This window comes from Colletotrichum jinshuiense, chromosome 8 (assembly GCF_051148585.1).
Source record: "Colletotrichum jinshuiense chromosome 8, complete sequence".
Taxonomy (NCBI): Eukaryota; Fungi; Ascomycota; class Sordariomycetes; order Glomerellales; family Glomerellaceae; genus Colletotrichum; species Colletotrichum jinshuiense.
The window spans coordinates 640,928-663,009 of record NC_139315.1 but is presented as its reverse complement, the minus strand read 5'-3'; the positions used below and the strand labels follow the sequence as shown (position 1 = coordinate 663,009).

Sequence of the window (22,082 nt, the reverse complement as noted above, 5' to 3'; positions counted from 1 at the left end):
GGCTGTTTTTATAAGGGCTTCATTTGGTTTTGGGCAAGCTCAACAGATAAGTTCATACTCGTTTGAAGAAACAGTGGTTGAAGAAACAGTGGTTTGCCATCACTCTAGAAATGTATTGAATCAAACCAGTGGTTGGGGCACCATGAAACATTAGTTTCCCCTGAGAAGCTTTTAAGCCCTTGGAGGTGCTTATTATTATTAGGTCGGTATGGCCGTGCTCTGTGAAATTCATTTGAGTTCTTGTTTCGTTGAACGTTTTGGCGTGTACGCGAATATTTTCATCCAGAGTCCCAAATCCATGGAAGTATCTTTAGTTGGCGCCGTATCACTTTCTACTTATTGAAGTTGGTGGATTTTTATCATATGGTTAGGCAAGTCGGGTGTCAAAAGCGCATTTTATTAGGAGTTGCAGGTCAGCACCAGGTACGTGTGATGCATGAAGCCTAGCTAGCCAGCCGAAGCTGAAATCCAATCGAGACACGTCCCCAGAACAAGACAACGAATAAGCTAATTTCGTATACCTAGAAACACACATGCACTTGTGCTTTTTGTGTGACAGGGGTTTTTGCATCGGCGTCAGCTCACCGACTGTCGGCCTCGGGTTTACCACCATTGACGTATTGCCAGAGACGACTAACGTGGTATACTCTCGTCGTCTCGGGAGTAACGCCATTGACACCGTTTTGGTCATCCTGTTCTGCCTCTCCGTTTTGTCTTCTCACCCGCGCATACACCTCCTTCGGATCATTATGGATTTTCACCATTGAGGCCATAAAGGTCCCAGCAACAGGCGAGCCGTTCCCATTGGTCAACACTTTGGTACGGCTATCGTCCAGGGGAAACATGTTATCGAGATAGTGTTGGTTGAACTGATGACCCGAACCATTGCGCTCAAAACAGGCGCCCTCATAAGCGTTCCAATCCTCGTCGAGCTTGTTGTGCTTCTTGACCTGGAGTATGTTGAGACCCTTCTTGGGAACTGGTTGCTCTGAAAGAATGTTGGAGTGTTCGCCGTAGACAATTGTTTGGCCATCCTGTTGAGCAGTTCTCTTCTTGAAGTGAAGAACACCCCATCTAGAGACAAAGTCCATGGAATTGGCGTAGTGCTCAATGTGGCGGATGGCGCGACCCTTGGGTCTGGGCACGCCATGATCCCTCTTGGTACGAGGGTTGTTGAAGTGGTTTGCTGCGTTTCCAAAAGTGTAGATTTCCAGCTTCTGCAGAATTTCACGAGGGTGTTGGTTGATGAGCCAGTCGAGAATGATACTCCCCTCTAGAGCGCCCTGTGAATGAAGAATCAAGACAACCTTGGTTTTTTCAGAGTTAAGAAGGGCGTCGGAAATGAGGGAGAAGCAGGTTCTGGTATCCGAAGTGCCGAAGTAGAGGCAGCGCTCAAGAAGGCATTGAATCACGTCAAAAATAATCCCAGCGCTGTCTCTGATGTTAGCCAAAATTGCCAATAAGATACATCGGGCAAATGTAACTACATACGTCTGGTTGTGAACTCCTTTAACCTTTCGGTGGAAGGTAAGAGAAATTCTGTCGATGTTGCCTTGCAGCCAATGTTTGCTGTTGCACCATTAGCGTTACCGAGAAAGTCTAGAGGTTACCAGAACACTTACCCGACGGCAACCCCATTCAAGAAAATCCACTCTTCCTTTTCATGGTCATGGATTGAAACTCCGAGTTCGCTGAGGTTGGGCCTTGACCAGATGTATCCCTGCGGCATCCAGCCATTCAGCCTCCAACAGGCGACGTAGTTGGTGGCCACAAAGATGCCGACATAAGCCACGAAGAATTGGAACGAGAAAAAGGAAATGAAGGGCAGCGAAAGCAGAAAAGCTGACTGGGTGATGATCAGAAATAGGTGGACAGTGATGTCGTGAATGTTGCTGAAGGATGGGTAAAGTTCGTCCAGCGGACCAGAATGGAAATATTGCTGAAGCCATGCTTGATATTGATTTTTGAGTCGACCAAAGAATGAAGGTGAGTCCTCTTTGAATCTGTTATCCCCCAAGCGAAAAGAGCGTTCTGGAGGAGAAGCAAAAAGGGGAAGGACGATGCATGGCAGGAAGAAGATATTCTTTAAAAATAGGATGGTATCGTCCAATAGAAGCGTCCACGGTGCGCCGGTATAGTAGTACGGCTTCGGCTTGACAGCGTCAGAAAGCCTTCCGGTGAAAACCCGGTCAAGGAGCTTGTTCTCCGGAGGTGGGTTTATAGGCGCTGACGTTGGCTTGTCGCTAGGGTTTGAAGGTGCGAGTACGACTTTTCGATTAATGAGGTCCTTCGGGAGGGAATGATACACATTGATTATAGCCATCTTGAAAGAGTGATAATAACAAGTGAGTTCAACATGCAAGATGGAGACGATGTTGGGAGCTATGCATGGGATCCCGAAGATGAAGATCGGTTTGTCTGGCACCTTATATCCTCTTGAGCTGCGGTTAATTGGCAATTCTCCTGTCCGAACTGGGGAACAGACTGCGTACCTGGTAACCACATGAAGCCAGAAAAATGAATCCTTCCCAAGTGTGGAATTTGAGATGACTTTGTCTCGCTATCACATGCCCGGCTGCTTCCACCTTTCACATGTCGAATTGCTCACGCTGATGGGGGAATCGTGTGTTTACAAACCCAAGAGCGATGTTTTTGGCTCATCTATGCAGTAGCGTGCGGAATAGGGTTTCCGCTACATTATTTGCTGCCTGCGGCTTTCGTTTTTACCCGCAGCTGGCCCAAGAGAGCAATAATTGTCTTGGTGTTTCGCAGCCACAGACGCAAAAAGGGTGAGAGATTTGATGGCATGCACCGCATCCTTCGTCTTTCCCATGTCGAGACAACGGCCAAGCTAGCAGAGACAAGCTGAAAACTATTCTGTTTATCCAGCATGCATGTATTTGGAGCCATGTCTCGGTCTTGCGTGGAATGCTGGAGCTCTCCACCCCCGGCACCCCCATACATTCTCTGGTAGGTAGTCCCCGAATCCCCTATTAGATCCGGTTGCGGGCCGCTAGTCTTCCCGCTTTCGTGCTTCCGCTTCCTTGTTGCGGCCATGTCTGAGTGACTACAGTAGTCCCACCAATCGATTCCTCCCCATGTCGGGGAACTATTTAGTTTGATTAATGATGTTCGTTTCAGTGATTAACCCCGTTGGATGTGCCCGTTGTAGCATGCTCGGCAGCTAGTACCACGTCCGCCTGGAGAAGTTCCACCTAAATTAGCTTCAGCCCTCATTAGCACCATCACACGTTGGAACTTGGGAATGATGAGAATCTGCCCATGTAAAATCCTCCAGGGTTAACACATCCAACTGGCTCATTCCAATTAGAGTTATTATTGCGCTGTGGAGATTGCCCTCCCTGAATTGGCATGTGCCTAGCGTGCAAAATGTTTCACTGTTGTGGCAGCGACAGTCAATTCAACCTGCAGAACAGCTGTCCTAGGAAGCTTCATCACAAGCACTACACTACATACACACTTTGTTTTCAGCGACAGATAACTAACTCAAGATTTCTACACACCAAAAGGTCACCATTGGATCAATGTTGGGGCCTTTTAGATTTTGCTTTTCTTTCCTCAATAGTGGGATGTCTTGTTTCTTTTCTGGCTCGGTCGCAGCGATGCGCATACCAATGCGATGAATGTCTCGCGGGGAAATATTCCACTAAGCCACATTTATAAAACTGTTGAGTACAAACATTACTAGAGAAAATTCCGGGGTAAGACCCCTACCTTTCGTGGGCATAAGATTATTTTCTGTGTCGAATGTACGCGCAGATTGTCTTGAAGACGGCTGCGAACATTCTCCCCTCAATGCTGAGCGAAAACAGCCGCATTCGGTGAGCCCGAGGAACAGCACCTTCGTGATAATCTCATTCTTCCGAGAAGCATGTGAACAATTGATATAAGCGACCCCATTAGGGAGAAAGCAAAAGCATGGATCTTCATCTAACGGAATGTTGGTTTCTTCTGGTCATTTGAGGCGCTTCTGGGGTTTGGAGAGGAAATGGCGTTTGCCGTTATAAGAAGCTGATTTCACCCACATGGATTCAGCCGCTGTGCTAGTGTAACCTCTTCAGTTCCGTAGCTACCATTAATTGGGACTCTAGGAAGGCTTTTACTTCTTTCTTTTATCCCGAAGGCTGCCACGAGCCCAATAACAATGGAGGGGTACAACACGGAGCAAAATGAGCCCACCACCGGCTACAACGGCGGGTCTGACGGGTACACCGAGGCTTTTGACAATGGTGGCTCTTTCGAAGACTCCTATAAGCCCACCGAGCCCCGTGAAGAGTACGACACGATGAGCGGGACTTTTGATCCCGTAACTGGCGCCTATCCTCGCATTTCCCGTCCCGTTGAGCTCATCCGACCCTCTTATGATGTCGTCGTCATTGGTTCTGGATATGGCGGTGCCGTTGCCGCCAGTCGCATGGCCAGAGGCAACAAAAAGGTCTGTCTTCTGGAGCGTGGAAAGGAGAAGTGGCCCGGAGAATTCCCTTCTGAAATTCTGCCCACGATAAGAGAATTACACACCACCAATGCAGCCACGGATGGTGTGCTTGGCAGATTGGGCAAGTACGGAGACGGAGGCGATCCGACCGGACTTTACCACCTCATTGTTGGTGATGGTCAGAACGCTTTTGTCGGCAACGGCTTGGGCGGGACTAGCTTGTTGAATGCCAATGTCTTCTTGAAGGCAGACAAGGGTGTTCTTGATCTTCCGATATGGCCCGAAGAGCTCAAGGGTCATGATAAGTTGGATCCTTGTAAGTTTATTTTTCATTGTGACTATATTGATGACTGACAACTTTCAGACTATCAACAAGCTAGCGAAGTTCTGGAGCCCAAGAAGTACCCCAAAGACTTCCCCAAGCTCCCCAAGCTCGAAACACTTGAGAAGCAGGCCAAGCTCATGGGCTGGGGTGAGAAGTTCGACCGTGTGCCTCAGACTACCCGCTTCGAGGATGGAGAAAATAGCACCGGAGTCTACATGCGTGCATCGACCCTGAGTGGACAAGACACTACCGGTCTCAACGATGGCAGCAAATCTACAACGCTGGTCAACTATCTCAGCGACGCCTGGAATTGGGGTGCTGAGATGTTCTGCCAATGCGAGGTTCGTTACGTCACCAAGGCTACGGGCGACAGGGGGGGCTACATCGTCCACTTTGCCTGGCACGGAGGAAAGCGAGCCAACTTCAAGGATATATTCCACGAGGACCTGATGTGGGTTCATGCGAAGGAGCTTGTTTTCTTCGGTGCGGGCAGCATCGGAACCACCGAGATTCTGCTTCGCAGCAAGAATTTCGGTCTGTCAATGAGCAACGACGTTGGCCATGGTATGAGTGGCAACGGTGACATTTTGGCATTTGGGTAAGCGTTGAATTGAGTAATGCAATGATTTGCGGCCAATGACTGACCAATTCTTCAGTTACAACACCTCCGAGTACGTTAACTCGATGGGACGTCCGGATCCCCCGCCAAACCGTCCTGTTGGACCTTGCATCACGGGTGTGATTGACTGTCGTCATGACTTGGATAATCCTCTGGAGGGCTTCGTCATCGAAGAGGGAGCAATCCCTGCAGCACTGGCTCCATTTTACCAGCAAATGCTCACCTACATGCCCGGCAGAGTGTTTCCTACCAATGTCTCCGTCATGCGGGCAGTGGAGCACGTTGCGGCTGCTGTAGGTAGCCGGGTTTTCGGACCTTACTACCCCAAGGGCAGCACCGAGAAGACTCAGTGCTACCTCATCATGTCTCACGACAGTAAGGCCCGAATGCATCAAAAGTATTATTGAGACCGTGTCTAACGTCTTTCTCTAGGCAGCCAAGCTACCATGCAGCTGGATAAGGACAGGCCTATGATTAACTACTCTGGTGTTGGAAAGTCGCACAGAGCCAAGAAGCTGGCAGGTTACCTAGCCAAACTCACCAACTTGATTGGCGGCATCTACGTTGACAGCCCGTTCTACGCGGCTTTCGGCGAGAAGGAGATCACTGTCCATGCTATGTGAGTACTTGTCCCTACTCAAAACATGCAGACAGCATCTAATGAGTAACAACAAGTGGTGGTGCACGAATCAGCAACGACGGCACCGGCGCCAGCGGAGGCGTCAACCACAAGGGCCAGCTCTTTATCAATGATGAGTCAGATGTGTACGAGGGTCTGGTTGTCTGTGACGGTGCCGTGGTTCCTGCGGCTCTTGGCGTTAACCCGTTCGCGACCATCACGGCGTTGGCAGAGCGATCCGTCAAGTTGGTTGCTGATGATTTCAAAATCGATATTGACTACAAGACGAAGAATGGTGGGTAATCCACTGTAAAGGTGCGGGACATAACTTGCTGACACATCACAGGTTCTCTTAATCTCTTTGGAGAGCCGGCACACAACCAATTCCTCGATGAGGATGACAACCAACAGGTAGAAAGAGTCCAAGAGATTATCAAGACTGCCAGAGATGATCAGACTGCCGGTATCGCCTTCACTGAGAAGATGGACGGATGGATCCACTTTGGCGATGATGCTAAGAACCTCGATTTCGAGCGATCCACTGCCACTGCTCGGAGCCGTGGTGAATATGCCCGGTTCTTCCTCAGTGCCAGGTCATGGAACACCCACAACTGTAGGTAAACTTTCACCCAGTGACCTTTCTAAAGCTGACAAATGCAGTGGTACATGACAAGGAGCACGCTGCTACCTTGACCGGCACATTCACTTGCCCTGCGTTGGGAGGAACGTGCATGGTCCAGGGCGGCAAATTCCAGCTTTTCAATGATGACCCAAGATCTCCCGACACAATGAATCTCACCTACAACTTCCTGATCTCGCTAAAGGATGGCTCCAAGCTTCATTTCAACGGTTATAAGGTTGTCAACTCTGATGTAGTGTTTAACCCTATCAACCTCTGGAAAGCTACCACGACGTTGTACTGCACTATCACCGAGGTTAACGACCAAGATGAATCAATTCCTAGCAAGGTTCGTGGAAAGGGTGTCATTCACATCCAACCGGCTGCATTCCTTCAGGAATGCACTACCATGGAGACCACTGGATCCAGCCTCTACGCCAAAGTCTCATCCACCGCCAGCTTCCTTGGATACTTCACGGCAAAGGCAGCTGGTGCCTTCCTTACCCCTTTCATTCCTATGCAATGGCCCAGCCTGCCGTTTAACAGCTACCCAAACATTACACCTTCATCCGAAGAGCTCACAGTTGAGGCCAATGACCGCGTCAAGACGAAGCTGTTCATGTGGGAGCCTAAGACTGAAGGGAATCCGAAGGATGCACCGATCCTGCTATTTATCCCCGGCGCTGCTGTTGACCAGCAAATCTTCGCACTGCCCACGATTGAGGAGAACGCGGTCGACTTTTTCCGTAAAGAGGGATACCGCGTGTATGTGATGGTCCACCGCGTAGGAAAGACCATTGTGGCTCAACAGAACTGGACCACCTACGATGCGCGCCGTGACATTCATGCGGCATTGAAAAAGATTCGCAAGAGACACAGCATTGTGGATAAAATGGATGGTTCCGGGCCCTCGCAAACCACCTACGTGGTAGCTCACTGCGCCGGATCCGTGGCTCTCGCCTCTGGTCTGCTCGACGGCACCATCCCGCGCCAATGGCTCAGTGGTGTAACTGCATCGCAGGTCTTCATGAACCCCAAGTTCGCCAAGGTCAACAACATCAAGGCCAGCCTTCCTATTTCTATGGCCAACATCTACAATTTGTTCCAAGGCAAATGGTTCGACTGTACCAGCACACCTCATGATGGCTACGTTCAACAGGCCATCAACCAACTGTTGCGATTCTACCCCGTCGGTCACCGCAACGAGATTTGCAACTCGGTTGTTTGCCATCGAAGCTCCCTTGTATTCGGCCGGTAAGTTCTTGTAGCTACATTATTTTCTAAGTGAATCTCCCCTGCTAACCTCTGTAATTCCCTTTCAGTCTCTGGTCGCACCATGGCCTCAATGAAGCAACTCATTCACAACTGGAGAACTTCGTTGGAGGTACCTCCATGGCAAGCCTGCGTCACCTTATGTTCCAGGGCACCCACGAGTACGCAACTGACTCCCAGAACGAGAACCTCGTTACTCCTCAAAACATAGCACGCCTCAAGGGCCTGCCAATCTTCTTCTTTTCTGGTAGTGAGAACGACGTCTATGCCCCGGAAAACACGGACATCTCCTTCACCACCCTCAGTGAGGCTAACGGAGGCATCTGCTACGAGAGACAAGTCTTCCAAGGCCGTGGCCACTTGGATGCATGGATGAGCCCCAGCGCGAACAAGGATGTGTTCCCTCGCGTTCTTCACCATATTAACAAAGTTCAGAATGGCAAATTCGACGAGCTCAATAAGGCTGTGAGCAAGTCTGTGGGTAAGACGGTGGATGCCTTTTAACTCGAGGTTTCTCACAGAATGTCGTGTAAAACTTTGGCTCAAACAAGCTGGATTTGACTATTCCGGCATTTCCTTTGTTTATTGAACTCGAAAAGCTGTGTCTTTTGAACTCTGTGGTCCTTCCTAAACATGGTTAATTTGGCATTAGGCTGAATCCCATTAGTTAGATATCACACTAATACCAATATCGAGCTTTATACCGAGAAGTAAAGGCCCAAAACTTCCAGAAGAATGCCCCATTCGTAATGATATGGTGAGCTAGGTTAAGAGTTCAGGCTGTAATGTCAGTTGTGGTTCCTTGGACGTGAACGAAATATATACACTGGAGTGCTGGCACTGGGTTGAGACATGGTGCCAGTATTGTATGGTATAACCGTACACACCATACTGGATGCTGTTTTTGAATGCTGAAATCATCACAGCGAAGAAGGTCCGTTGCTCAAGCTATGTTGCAGTGAAGAAAAAGGCAGCAGGCTATTCTTGCAAGGATTTTAAAAGGTCACAGCTCAACGTGCGTAACATGGGCTTATGAAAGTTGGCGAAATTGGTATGTTCATTTTGGTGGTAGACTTTCAAGGGAGCAACCGATAACCAACTCCGCAAAACAGTGCCATTAGACTTCAGCCATAGTGCATCTAAGTAGAATTTTTTCCTCAGTAGTTCCAGGGTTAAGAGGTGTTTTAATCTCGGTTAACACAATTGGAAACAGCTGCTAAAAACTACTTGACGAAAGACGCCACATCACACAAGGTTACGCAAAGTTCAATATACTGATCCTTACGCAGTATGAAGAACAAAGCAGTTATCCAATCAGTCGAAATTATTTCCCGTGAACTTAAATACTCCTACGTCGTATAGAAAGCTAAGGCCGGAGGCTGGTTGGAACATGCACCTCTATTCCGCAGTCCAAGCTGTAACACGAGCTTGACGGGCACTATGCTAGTATAATCAAACTAAATCCTCTTTAATCATAAGAACATGCTGAGAAATCAATCCAAATCCGACCGAAATCCGGCGGAATTCACCTTGGTGTTCTGGCCGGCAGACATCCGGAAGATCTAAGCAATCCCAACGGAACGGGAAGTGGGGCCGTGCGAGCTCGGAGGCGGGGAGAAGTCATGCCGATAAATGGGGACCCGAAACCCCGAGAACCCGATGATCGCGTACGAAAGCGGTTTCAAACATCAGTCGAATGACGCGCTCGAACTGCTTACTGTAGCTACCCTAGCTCCAATGGACCTGCCTAGTTTGCGTGATTTTGCCCCAAAGTCACCTCATTCATCATGAGCATGGATGATGAGTTGAATCTAAGAGAGGATGGTGCCGGTACTTATGTCCGCATAGGTCTAAACCACTCTCGCATCAAACAGTCCCCATTCCGCACCCTTTTAACTTCTGGTATTGGCTCCAGCTTATCCGGGGATGCGAGGTTCATTGGGTGGGATGAGTGGGGGATACCGGTAGTTTCACTCCGCCGCTGCCGTCCGTCCGCGTTGACGTCACCTGACGATTAGACTTCAGACTGGTTGCGTAGCTCCAGCTTCCGCCTTGGCCCATTGTGTGTTGTTCATCCTGAGGCGTGCAAGAAACAAAGACCTTATTTGCAGTCCGCTTCCCTCCACTGTAATATTTGCTTTCCACACCGACCTTCTTCAAGATCCAAAGAGCGTTGTTTTCCAATCTGGAAAACTCAGTCCATCACCATGAAAGCTGTTGCTGCCTTATCGTGCGTGGCCATCGCCAACGCATTTATTCTTCCCGACCCCAAGATTTTCGAGCAGTCGTCAATCAAGAACGATGACCACCCTGACCATGCATCCTGGTGGGACCGCGTCCCGTCCAAGGATTCCATCGTGAATACCGTCGGCGAAGGTATCGATTCACTATCCGCACACATTGAGGGGGCCCTGCACTCCCTCGACGAAACTATCGAGAACAAATTCGAACATCTTCTCGACGAAGAGGTTTTCAACGAACCCCACGTTTCCGACAAGACCATTTACGAGCTCATTTCCGAGAGCGAACATACCAAGAAATTCGCCAAGCTGGTCAACGAGTATGAGGATATTGTCAAGGTGTTGAAGAGTACCGAAGCGAACCATACTCTATTCGTGCCTACTGATCGTGCTTTCGAACATATTCCCAAGCACAAGAAGCCTGGCAAGGAGGTGATTGAGGCAATCTTGAAGTACCATATTGGTATCGGTGACTACGATGCCAAGAGGGTTTTGCGAACCCACACTCTCCCAACGTTGCTTGATGAGTCGTGGCTCGGCGGCAAGCCCCAGCGACTTCGCACCAGTGTCGGCCTTGGTGGTGTACGGATCAACTTTTACGCCAAGGTGGTCGCCGTGAACATTGTAGGCGCTTGTCTTCTCCTCCTTCAAGAAATAGTGCATCAATCGAGACTAACAAGTGATTACACAGCACGCTAAAAATGGAATCATCCACGCTGTCAACAGCCTCATCATCCCTCCTCCCCTGGTCGGCCGCGAACTTACCCTTCTTCCTAGCCAATTCTCGACTCTTCTTCTAGCATACGAGAAGACCGACTTCGTCAAGTACATTCATGGCGTAAAATCTACCGGAACTACCGTCTTTGCACCCTCAAACCGCGCCTTCGCTCGTCTTGGGCCCAAGGCTAACGCTTTCCTGTTCAATACCGAGACCGGTCTGAAGTACCTTACAGCTTTGCTCAAGTACCAGATCGTCGCCAATGCCACACTTTATAGCGATGCCTACTACCACCCGGATGATAAGAAGGCTGTGAAGGCCACAGAGCACTACCATCTTGACCTTCCGACCTTGCTCGACGGAAAGAACATTGCTGTCGATATCGCTACCTGGGGTGGCTGGACTCGCATCAAGCTCAATGGCTACATTCCCATCGTTGTTGCCGATGGTGTTGCCAAGAACGGTGTCATTCACGTTCCCGGCCGTGTTCCCATTCCCCCTCACAAGCACAAGGCTGATTATGATGGCGGCGAAATTGACGTTGAGGAGCTGAAGGAAAGACTGTCTGAGTATGTTGACAATGGCGGCAAGTCGGAGGTTGATTGGCTCGGTTCAGACTTGTGAGGAAAAAGAAAGTAATGCTACGTAAACCAAAGAAACCCATACATCTTTTGTGATAGCAAACCATCAAAGTTTAGGATGCTTTTACATCAAAGAGAAATGAGCAAAAAGTCTGATAAATAGAGATACTGGCCTCGATATTGACTGCGTTAGTATCAGGCTAGTGCAATCTATCACCTTCCAGTTAATCGTGAAACGCATCAGAATATTCAAAAGATTTCGATCATCACATATTTTATTCATTCAATGCATAGCAACGAGGAGACACATTATTCAACCTGAAGATGACCAGACAATATCGGCAATTTCGTGACATTGCCAAAGTGCGTCGGCACAATCGATGAACCACCGGCTTCGCTCGCCCCTCAAGACATGCATTGTGCGGTAGCTTGGAGACTTATATTCCCTGGTAGGTACAATATTATAAACTACATTACATTGGTTTGAGGCCCCAAGACACGTACAAAAGGTGTTGCCCAACTTTGACTTGGGGCTCGTCTGCCGTTCTCCAGGTTTGCCGGCCCGCCGCTTCCAATAGTTGTAGGTAGATTCTAACTCCTCACAAGAACAGCGAATGCTGCCTAATTCATGTCACACCACAGCACTACTTTCTAACAGACATGCCCAATGGGGATCACTTTCCTGCCCCCTTCCTAAAGGCAGCAGATCCCTGTCGGACCAAGTTTCTTTAGCTGATTTGTTGTCTCTCAATTTCTTCTGACGTACCCTCCTACAGCGGTGTCTATCTACCAGTTGTTACTGTACCACCATGCTGCCTATTCTATCATATAATTCCAGGGGAGTTCTTGGAGCCTGGTGGCCGGTCAAGTTGGTATCGGTGTTCTTGGGTTTCAAGCGTGCTGGTGGCGACGACGCGGAATCCTTTATGAATGAGACGCCTTCTTTTTCTCTTGCTTTGGTGCATCCAAATACAAATACTAAAGGCTCATTCCTCGACTCATGAAAATCTAAGGAATTTGGAGACCGTCGTGCACAGTGGGCATCAATGTAGGAATAGTTATCACTGCTCAGTAGACTGAGGTCTTTTACCAGTGGTGTCCAAACCCGTGCTGAATTCTGTTGGTGACGCTTGAGGGGTGATATGTACTAGTTAAATTCATTCAGAGGAGGCTATTGGCTTTGCTAGCTTAGGTGGCAAGGCGGACTCTCGTGAGTATATGTAACACAAGGGGAGCGCATTGCAGCACCGCCCCGCCAATAATAGATGGGACTCGCTGGATTTAGGCAACGGTTAAACCACGATCGCGATGCTTTGCGCCACCATACATACGATGCAGCCACCATGCATCCCAGCCAAGAAAAATTGGAAGGCAGGTTTTAAAGGCTGGGACGCTCCAAAACATAGATCCTTGCAGGAGAGATGACATCCACATGGCCTATCGCGATGAAGCCTGCAAGCTGGCCAGGATTGAATGAAAATAACCGTAGCCCTCGCGATGCTGTGCTTGCCAGCATTTCAGGCTCATCGACTATTGCTTGCGTGCAGCTACCTGCATATGAGTGAATAACAGCATGACGTGTCCGCGGGCGCTTGCAGAAGCTATCTCATTCTCATTTAGTCCTTTGGAAACGCTCATTTCATTCTACTCTTAATTCAATCTCCATAGCTAATACCGTTCCAGATGCAGCGTTAGCAGGTTTTTAATTTAAAATAAAAAAAAGGCCATTCCCATTCGTAGATATTTTGATACCTTGGACAGAACGCCTGAGCACCAGAAGTACCGAGAAGCTGTCTACTGGCCAACAGCTTGGTCACAAGCTGCAGCTGGAGGCCGTCCTGCGCCATGAAACACAGGGCTTCCCAGCAGCTTGGTTATTAGCGCATACTTCGGCTTGACTCGCTAGCCCGTCCAGGCGTTTCTCCGACCTCAGCCCTATCCTGGGGCGGTGCAGGTGGTTTCTGGTCCCCTCATTGGCGCCAGCAGCTCTTGAGCAGCGGTAAGGAGCAGCGGTTAGGCCGGTATTTGACCCCAACTCCCGAGGATACAAGCTTTCCCCAGTGTGGTTGCATCTTTCGACATCCTTCATCACTCCCCGACCAATTATTTACAACATGTCACTTCTTGACCAAACACTCACCTCCCCGTCTGCTGGCGGTGATGTTTCTAGTGCTAGGAAAGAAAACCACCCCAGTCGGCAAGAATAGAGAGACAACGCGTGTAGCACGAAAGCTATGCCCCGCCACTAAGTTTTCTTTCGGCGCAAGGGCCTAATAGCCTTTTCAACCAACAAATGCCATGGCTCAACCCCCTTAGCTCCCAGTCCGCATCTTGACTGGCGCCGTCGAGGTGGGCGGGCTTCAGCTGAGGGCGGACTACGCCATCTCGATTATAAGACACGGTGATTGGCCCAAAGCTCCACGCGACAACATGCAATAGACGTGGCCTAGATGCGGTCAAGCGGCCTCCCTGACAGCCACCGGGGCTGGAACCATCGACAGACGGAAGACGACGAATGAGCGTCCGTCAAAGTTGCAAAGCCCCGAAAGTGCCTGGCCACACTGTCTGCCTGTCTCATAGCCAAAGCAGCCCAAAAACTAGCGGCATGTGGATATGAGACTGTGAGACTAAAAGAAGAATCCTAATTGTGCGATGGCGGACACGGAAGGGGGACGCGGAGAGGGGATTAGACCGTGGTGCTTGTTGCTCGAAATATGAGCGACTCCCTTCCATCACAGCGCGGCAAGGAATTCTGTAAACTGAACCACTAAATTCTCTTAGCCAAGGTACATCACCCAACGACCTGCGGGAACGAAAATTCCGAGACTCGGGCCGGTTATGCCGTTGACTTCGGCTCGCAGCCAAGATGCATCAACCTCCGCCTGTTGACCAGTCGACCTTCGAGTCGCACGCGCAGTACAACTTGCAGGCGACCGAAGACGTTTACGACGACCATCCCGATGTAGAAGAGAAGAAACACCATGCCAAGATTCCTAAGAAGCCAAACTATCGGCCGAAACCGTTGCGATGGCCGTTCATCGTCTGCATGGTTTTACTGCTCTCGATGCTAATGGGCTTGGTGATATTTGCCCGGGAGACGATGCCTAATTCCGACAGCACGGCAACAATCGAACCTCGTCACTACCTGAAAGCTCGACAGAATTCCAGCTCTGCTGGTAAACCACCTTCATCTGCCGAACCGAACCCATCTCCGAGTAAAGTCAGCTCACCGCAAGTTCCTGCGACATCAACCCCCGCTGCGATACCGAACACGCCGACAGCGTCTGAGCCTAAAAAACCCTCAGAACCGGCTTCGCCGCCAGAAAAGTCATCAGTTGCACCTGCTTCAAACACTGAACCGCAGGTTCTGTCCTCAGTACCGAACACCCCAACGCCGGCAGCTGTCATCCCATCTAGCAACGTTAAGCTCCCGACAACATCTGAGCTTAAACAGCCTTCCAGTCCGGCCTCGGCACCAGTACAGTCAACAGCTGCACCCGCGTCAAAGACGGACCTGCAGGTTCTATCCTCAGCATTGCCATCGTCGAACAAGGAGAAAGAAGCCCCCTCTGTCACGGGTAGTCCCACTATCGCAGAAAACACCGAAGCGAGGAACAAAATACTTCAGTCGGCTTCCTCAACGCAAACCGAAAAGCCATCTGAAACTACTCGCATTGCCACCACCGGGGAGTCAAGTAAATCAATTCAAACGACCATAAGCTCGATAATATCGGGGTCGATGAAGGCCACGTCTTCTGAAAATGCCGACATCACCAAAACTTCCTCTAGCATCTCTCAGACAGCCGCGAAATCGGAGGTTACGAAGCAAATGAAGGGAAATCCAGGCTCGACAGCTTCCGACCCAAATGGTGACGCATCGTCCACTCCAGATGTGTCAGGGCAACGCAAGGCGCCTCCCGCAGGACTTACTTCTTCCTCCTCCAAATCCAGCAGCCCATCCTCGAGACCCCTTGCCAGCGACGAGAGTATTGAAGTCATCAAGTCTGAGTTCACAACAACCATTACCAAACCTGCCTCTACGTTTACTTACTCCACCGTGATTTTGACCAACATTACCTCCACATTCACAACAATATTTGAAACAACGCTTCCCGGTACCACTAGGGAAACAACAATCACCAAAATCATCACAACTGGCGTAACCAAGACAATTAAGACAACGTACGCGAGCAGCAACTCTCTTACCACTATAATTGTACCTGAAACACACACTCGGACGGACACCATTAGCGATGAAAAAACCACCTACTTGGAAACAGCGACAAAGACGGTGGGCCGTGTGACGACATCTACTGTGGCGATCCCTGAATCAACAGGATATAAGACAACAGTTCAAACGACAGAGGCCACAATAATTACGACGGCACATGAGTACGGGCCGCCGACTGTTAGTTCAGTCACTTCCGTTGTCATCACTTCCGGGCCTTCTGCTATCACTACGGTAGCCACCTCCACCGCAACAGGGCAAGTATATGTGTCAGTCGGGACAACGGAAATCACAAGAGTGATCACCATTGCTCCAGGGTCCAAAGGCCAGGACGATAATCCACCAACTCCAGTCACCCAAGTCATCACAAGTGTGTTTGGTGCAAAGGTCGTTACAGTTGTTGATACTGGTGTACCTCAGAAGATTGTGACCAATGAAGTGGGGGTCTACACCGTGGCATTCACGCCTCGGCCCGAGACTTTCGTAACAAGGAACGGTGGAGAGGAGACACAGATGGTTATTACGGTGACGCCATCTCCTAATGCTGTTTACATGGCGGTTCAAACAACTATAGCTGGAACACCAACAGTCGTCATCGTTGAATCGACACCGGGCGCCACGGGGATTTTCAAGGAGACAGCAGGGTTCAAACCTGTCTCATTGACACTAATCTCACAAGTTGGCGGTAGCACTGGGGTCTTCACAACAACGGACGAACCGGAAACAATCAGGACCATAATTAATGGTCAGGAGACAACCATTGTCCGGACGCCACCTCCACGAGTATTCACATCTGTTGTGGGAGGCACCCCAACCACGATCGAGATAGTCACAACTCCGACAGACACAATGCCACTTTCTTTCACGGTGATCACCAGCATTGGAGGATCTCTAAGCACTATTGTTTCTACGCCCAGTCCAACAACCATAGTCACCACAATATCGGGCAAGCTAAGCACAATCACCTCGACGCCTGAACCTACTACCCGCCTTTCGACAATCAAGCCGTCAACGGCGACTATTACGACCGTATCTGAATCGACAGCTACAGGCTCGCCTGCCATTATTATAACCCAGATCGAGAAGTTTGCATTCACTAATGGGGACTATTTCCTCGGCAAGTTCTTTCCCGTCATTCTAGCTGTCTTAATCACGATTCCTTTGCGCATCATCGACCTTAACGCCAAGCTGTACCAACCTTTTTTTGCTCTCGCTCAGGAGGAAGGATCGTTGGGAAAGAATAGCATGACACTCCAATTCGACGGCTGGAAAGGGTTCCTGGCACCATTCGAAGTACTCATGCAGGGACATCCAGTACCTTTTATTACAACGTTGGTGGTATGGTCGTCGTCCCTCCTAGCGCCTTTAGCCACCGAGGCAATTGGCATGAAGCTCCACGGAAAATGCAGAATCACTGCTATCGACGGCTGCGGCATACAGTTAGGCGTCTCAACAGTGTCTGCACACGCACTCGTTGCCCTGCTTGCTTTTATCATCGTTCTTCTATTGGTTTTGCTCTTCTTCCTCCGGAATTGGGAAACTGGGCTCCACGCAAACCCCTGGAGCATTGCCGGGATATCGTCGCTCACACGAAATGGCGAAATCCGATCGCGACAGATTGACTTCAAAGCCAGCAAAAAAGCAATGAGAGAGAAAAAGTATTGGATTGGTTATTTTGAAAACAGCCACGGGCGTGACGAATACGGCATCATTTACTACGACGACTCGGCGCAGAGCTTACATGCTACTGCATCTGGTGCGCTCCAATCTGACGACGAGTTCAATGACGCATACCAACGAGATGCCCAGAAGAGGCGCAAGTCCGTCCCCTTCATTGCCCTGACATATTGGTGGCGATTGGCTTTCCTCTTCTTCCTTATCGCATTGCTTATCATAATACTGTACTATCACATCACTCTTGGCGTTCGGACTTCATTCAAGGATTTCATGGATAGTCAGACATTCGGAGTCCGGTTCTTTTTCGCAGCGTTGGGTGTTACAATCATTTTCTGTTGGCAGTCTATTTTTATTAGTAAGTTGATCCACGACGACTGGAGAAGATTCCAACTGGCCTTCTTTACTGACAACAACTCCCCAGGCATTGCAGTCATCAGTCCATACTATCACATGGGCCGGCGCTCTCAGCCACCAGAAAAGTCCATTTTACTCACCCGCCCCACAAACGGGTTCTACGGTATCTATGCCGCGATCATTCAAGGAGACGTAGTTCTCATGCTCGCCGCTTTCATGGCCATTCTGGCAGAGTTCCTCCCAATTCTTCTCGCCAACGTCCCGTACAACCTCACGCAGACACTCAATTCGCACAACGTTTGCACAATCATGAGCGTATCGATTATGGCTTTCATGATACTGACACTCGCCGCGAGTCTGTTCATCAAGTGGCCTGAGATGCCAGTCGACCCGCGAAGTATTGCCGGCGCAATGTACTATGTCAACGAGAGCAGGATGTTGGATGACTTTGAAGGATTGTCGAAGTTGAATTCCGAGCAAAGGGAGAAGCGGGTCAAGGAGCTTGGCCGGAGATACTTTTATGGTGCGGTTACCGGCACGCATGGGAGACGGATGGGCGTCGAATCGGTCGAGAGTGTTGAGGATACGGCCTACACTGGGCATCAGTGGTTTTTACCACGGACGCAAGAGCGACATGAGAATGAGCATGGCCCGGCGCATGAACAGGAGCATCAACAGGAGCATCAACGGTCACAAGAGGCAAATGAAAGAGAGTTGGAAATGATTTAACATAGACAATGAACATTTGATGTAGTTAGAATATTTTCGTCCGAGAAATATGTATTGACCAAAGATGCCATCAAACTCCAGCTATGAACTCTTATGTATTGCCTAGCAGTGTACTGCCTGGCTGCTGCCAGCAAGGCCCCCAAGCAGAAATGTCCCCAGCCAGATGCCGCCCAGTACAGAGAGGAAATATCCCACATTCATCGTCATTACAGCAAGCATCCTAATATCCAGTAAGAAAACATGCAACTCAAGTCACTAGGTGGAGGGTTCACATACAGGAGATATCCAACGCCTCCAACGATGACTTCATAAGTCGCCCTCGCTGCAGCAGCGCTCGCTCGCCATCCCGCCCACCGTCGACCGAGGTCTTTCCGCATCACCACCACAGCGCTTCCACGTTCGATTTCCCCGCCGTGATTTGAAGTTGTAAAATCTTTGTTCGAGTCGTACATGGTATAGTTTCTCCAGAAGCGACCTTCCAGGATCGGCTTGAGGGCAAGTAGTAGGCGTAAAGTACAAGCCAAAGCTATTAAGAATATACAGGTACCCGCATACTGGCCTTTGCTGGTTGGTTTCCATGCATCTGCGAATAGAGGTGTTTGAAACGCTTCAAAGAATGTCATGGCCATATCAGCCATTGACATGGACATGCTGTCGCCGGACATGCTGCTGGAGCTTGCACTAGTCGAGGTGGCCATCGCCATGGCGGTGCTTGTTGCAGTGTCCATATCCATTTTCAGAGAAGTAAGTTTCCGTAGAATGTGGGACACGGTGGTTCAGTGTGTGTATGCCTTCCGGTTGCTGTCTTTAATACTTTGGTGTCGGCCAATGGCGCAATGGGTGACATTCAAGCTCATCTATGGGTTGAACGAGAACTGCTTGCATTGGCACATCGAGTGTCGGGTACCCTAAGATTGATATAAAAAGATGAGAACTCCGCGGTAAAAATGAATCATCTTGCCGAGCAACCCAGGGAAATCGAAATACTATGAGCAAGTTTCTTCCTTCGGGGCGGGTATCACGGCATCTGAACAACGTAAGCTCGGGAAGAATGTGGGAACGGAGGGTCCCGAAACGCGCCAGTTCTCCATTCCCCACGCGGTAGATCGTCAAAAGACAAAAGCTTGGCCAATAAAAAATGCCTGCTTCAATCAGTGTTACATCTGTTCACACTACATAGTGTTTCCGGCTTTTAAGCACCGATAAACTGCTCGAAAAACATTGGAGGCATGGGTAGCGCTTATGTGGGCGGCAGTCGTAAAGAGCTCAAATCTGCTCAAAACGTGAGCAGTTGCAGTCCTCATACCTTGAGGGTCACCACTTTGATACGGCCATGACGACTGATAATTTCTGTCATGCTTAACAATCAGTAGGAGTTCACTGGTATCAAATGCAACTGAATGGATACCAGTATTCCGTCGGGAGGCATTGGCTTTTGCTATTTGACAATCCATGTTTGCAATTCCTCGCCCAAAAACAAACCCTGATCGTTCTCATTTTCTTACTTCCCACTACTCAGTCCGCTTAGCCCAGCCACCAGTACTCCTCCGTTAACAAAGGCTCAGCAACAGAATGTCTCTGCCATGGCTAGACCAGCCTGTCCTGTTACACTCGAGCCGCGACGCCGGAAAATGCTCCATGACGCCCGACCAATGCGCTCTCAAGACCGGGTATTGGGTGTTTTGGTACGAGGCTGATCACCGCTATGGGCTTCCAACAGTGGCCTTCTTTCTTGCGGTTATCTTGCTGTTCACTATTGGGAATTTCGCATCCGTCCATGGCCCGCGCACATCAGGATCTAATACACTGTGGTTGCGTCTTCTGTCTCTCAGCCGCTTCCTTTCCTACAAAAGTTACCGTTTCGGCTTATGGAACACTCAATCGCTGGGAACGTATTTACTTGGCGCAGTAGGAGCCATGTTCTTTCTTGGTAAGTCAAAGTTAAACTCTACATTGCCAGCGACGTCTTCTGACTGTATTCCGCAGCCATGACTCTCGGTCCTCGGCCATACTACTGGCCCAACACAAAGGAGATCAGCTTCGGAAACTCTCCACCGCTTGCCACTAGGGCAGGTTACATGGCCTTAGCATGCATGCCGTTTCTCTTGTAGGTTTTTTGCTTCAAAGAATTGGAGCTTTGAGGATAAAGGATGAGGATTTCTGACATGACCTAGCATTCTCGGTGCGAAGGCCAATCCAATTTCGGCTGTTACTGGCATTTCTCACGAAAAGCTCAACGTCTGGCACAACTGGGTGGCCTGGGCCATGTTCGCCTTGGCTCTGGTGCATACGTTTCCCTTCATCATTTTCCACATGTGGAAAGGCGATATAGTGGAACAGTGGAATGACGGAGGAATGTGGGTTACCGGTGTTATTGCACTTCTTGCACAAGCATGGTTGACATTTATGTCCATCCGCTGGATCCGGTATGTTTCTCATACAGTAGCACTTTGTATCAATACTTGTTGAACTATTGACTTACTCCAATAGTGAACGTTACTACGAATTCTTCAAGGCAACCCACATTCTCGCCGCCGCCGTATTTTTCATATTCTTTTTCATACATTGCGACTTTCGCCTTACCTCTTGGGACTACTTCATTGCCACGGCAGTTTTGTACGCACTCTGCTTCTTCTACACCCAGTTCAAAACCTATATGGAACACGGCGTAAACCATGCGCGGCTATCACTCATAACACCGCACTGTTTGAAGGTCATCATCGAGACCAACGCGTCTTGGACGCCTGGTCAGCATGTTTACCTTCGATTTATGGCATGCGGTCTTCATGCGTTAACCGCGCATCCCTTCACCATCTGCTCAGTACCGCAACATGGAAAACGCAACCAGATGATATTCTATATCCAGCCCAAGGGTGGCGTAACCGCTCGCTTGGCAAAAATTGCGGAAAAATCGCCCGATATTGCGATCCCAGTACTGCTCGATGGACCTTACGGCGGAGTGACGAATCGATGGTTTGGCGGTTTTGACAGAACACTAGTTTTGGCTGGTGGTTCCGGTGCTGGATTTTCACTGCCGATGATTGAGAGTTTTTTGGAATCCAAGATGGAAAAAAGAGCGGGCTCGGAACTACAAGTTGTCGTTGCCACACGCGATCCCGGGTTCCGGGAGTGGTACTCTCGAGCTCTTGATGATATTACCGAACGACACCACGAGAGTGGCAAAGAAAAAACCTCCACAGTTTCTGCACATCTCTACGAGACTGTTTCCTCTGCCACAAACACTTCAACATCACTTGACCCTGAATATTCGAGTCATCAGGATGAAAAAGGAGTGCCGGGGAGGCTTGATTCGGTTTCTGCAGGTGGACTGATCGACTTTCAGTGCTTTTCCGGGCGGCCTGATATAGTGTCGATAGCGCAAAGGATAACCGAGGGGAGTGGAAGTGCAGGAATGGTTGTTTGCGGTCCATCCTCCATGACCTTTGACTTGGGCAAGGCTGCTGCCGTGGCCCAGGAACACATTTTGGGAGGTAAAGCTGGCGCGAGCGAAGTTTGGTTCCATAAAGAGAGCTTTTCTTAGATTTAGCTCATCATAGGTCTAATAGGGTGTGGTAATGTAATCCAGTTTATGTTTTTTATCATCAAGAAATGATTCATTCTATATGCTCAAATCATCAACACCAA

At 49.4% G+C, this 22,082-nt stretch overlaps 6 protein-coding genes across 6 annotated transcripts; 4 read left to right on the top strand and 2 right to left on the bottom strand.

Moving 5' to 3' along the window:
• Window positions 1–581: 581 nt before the first annotated feature.
• EsH8_VIII_000188 (uncharacterized protein) lies at window positions 582–2,661 on the bottom strand (the record flags this gene model as incomplete). The annotated part of the gene is made up of 4 exons (XM_083269230.1): window positions 582–1,431; window positions 1,492–1,569; window positions 1,623–1,846; window positions 2,638–2,661. 4 exons carry the CDS (start codon window positions 2,659–2,661, stop codon window positions 582–584), a joined length of 1,176 nt encoding a protein of 391 aa, XP_083128998.1.
• A 1,504-nt stretch (window positions 2,662–4,165) lies between these two features.
• EsH8_VIII_000187 (uncharacterized protein) lies at window positions 4,166–8,414 on the top strand (the record flags this gene model as incomplete). Its single annotated transcript, XM_083269229.1, has 8 exons — window positions 4,166–4,772; window positions 4,821–5,379; window positions 5,438–5,775; window positions 5,833–6,019; window positions 6,076–6,314; window positions 6,366–6,632; window positions 6,680–7,892; window positions 7,961–8,414. 8 exons carry the CDS (start codon window positions 4,166–4,168, stop codon window positions 8,412–8,414), a joined length of 3,864 nt encoding a protein of 1,287 aa, XP_083128997.1.
• Window positions 8,415–10,117: 1,703 nt separating this feature from the next.
• EsH8_VIII_000186 (FAS1 domain-containing protein) lies at window positions 10,118–11,492 on the top strand (the record flags this gene model as incomplete). The annotated part of the gene is made up of 2 exons (XM_083269228.1): window positions 10,118–10,774; window positions 10,842–11,492. 2 exons carry the CDS (start codon window positions 10,118–10,120, stop codon window positions 11,490–11,492), a joined length of 1,308 nt encoding a protein of 435 aa, XP_083128996.1.
• A 2,823-nt stretch (window positions 11,493–14,315) lies between these two features.
• On the top strand, window positions 14,316–18,437 carry EsH8_VIII_000185 (DUF3433 domain-containing protein; the record flags this gene model as incomplete). Its single annotated transcript, XM_083269227.1, has 2 exons — window positions 14,316–17,709; window positions 17,776–18,437. The coding sequence occupies 2 exons, from the start codon at window positions 14,316–14,318 to the stop codon at window positions 18,435–18,437; spliced, it is 4,056 nt and encodes a 1,351-aa protein (XP_083128995.1).
• A 102-nt stretch (window positions 18,438–18,539) lies between these two features.
• Window positions 18,540–19,171, bottom strand: EsH8_VIII_000184 (copper transporter family protein; the record flags this gene model as incomplete). Its single annotated transcript, XM_083269226.1, has 2 exons — window positions 18,540–18,657; window positions 18,714–19,171. 2 exons carry the CDS (start codon window positions 19,169–19,171, stop codon window positions 18,540–18,542), a joined length of 576 nt encoding a protein of 191 aa, XP_083128994.1.
• Window positions 19,172–20,354: 1,183 nt separating this feature from the next.
• EsH8_VIII_000183 (ferric reductase like transmembrane component-domain-containing protein) lies at window positions 20,355–21,978 on the top strand (the record flags this gene model as incomplete). Its single annotated transcript, XM_083269225.1, has 4 exons — window positions 20,355–20,367; window positions 20,424–20,544; window positions 20,612–20,863; window positions 20,928–21,978. 4 exons carry the CDS (start codon window positions 20,355–20,357, stop codon window positions 21,976–21,978), a joined length of 1,437 nt encoding a protein of 478 aa, XP_083128993.1.
• Window positions 21,979–22,082: the final 104 nt, after the last annotated feature.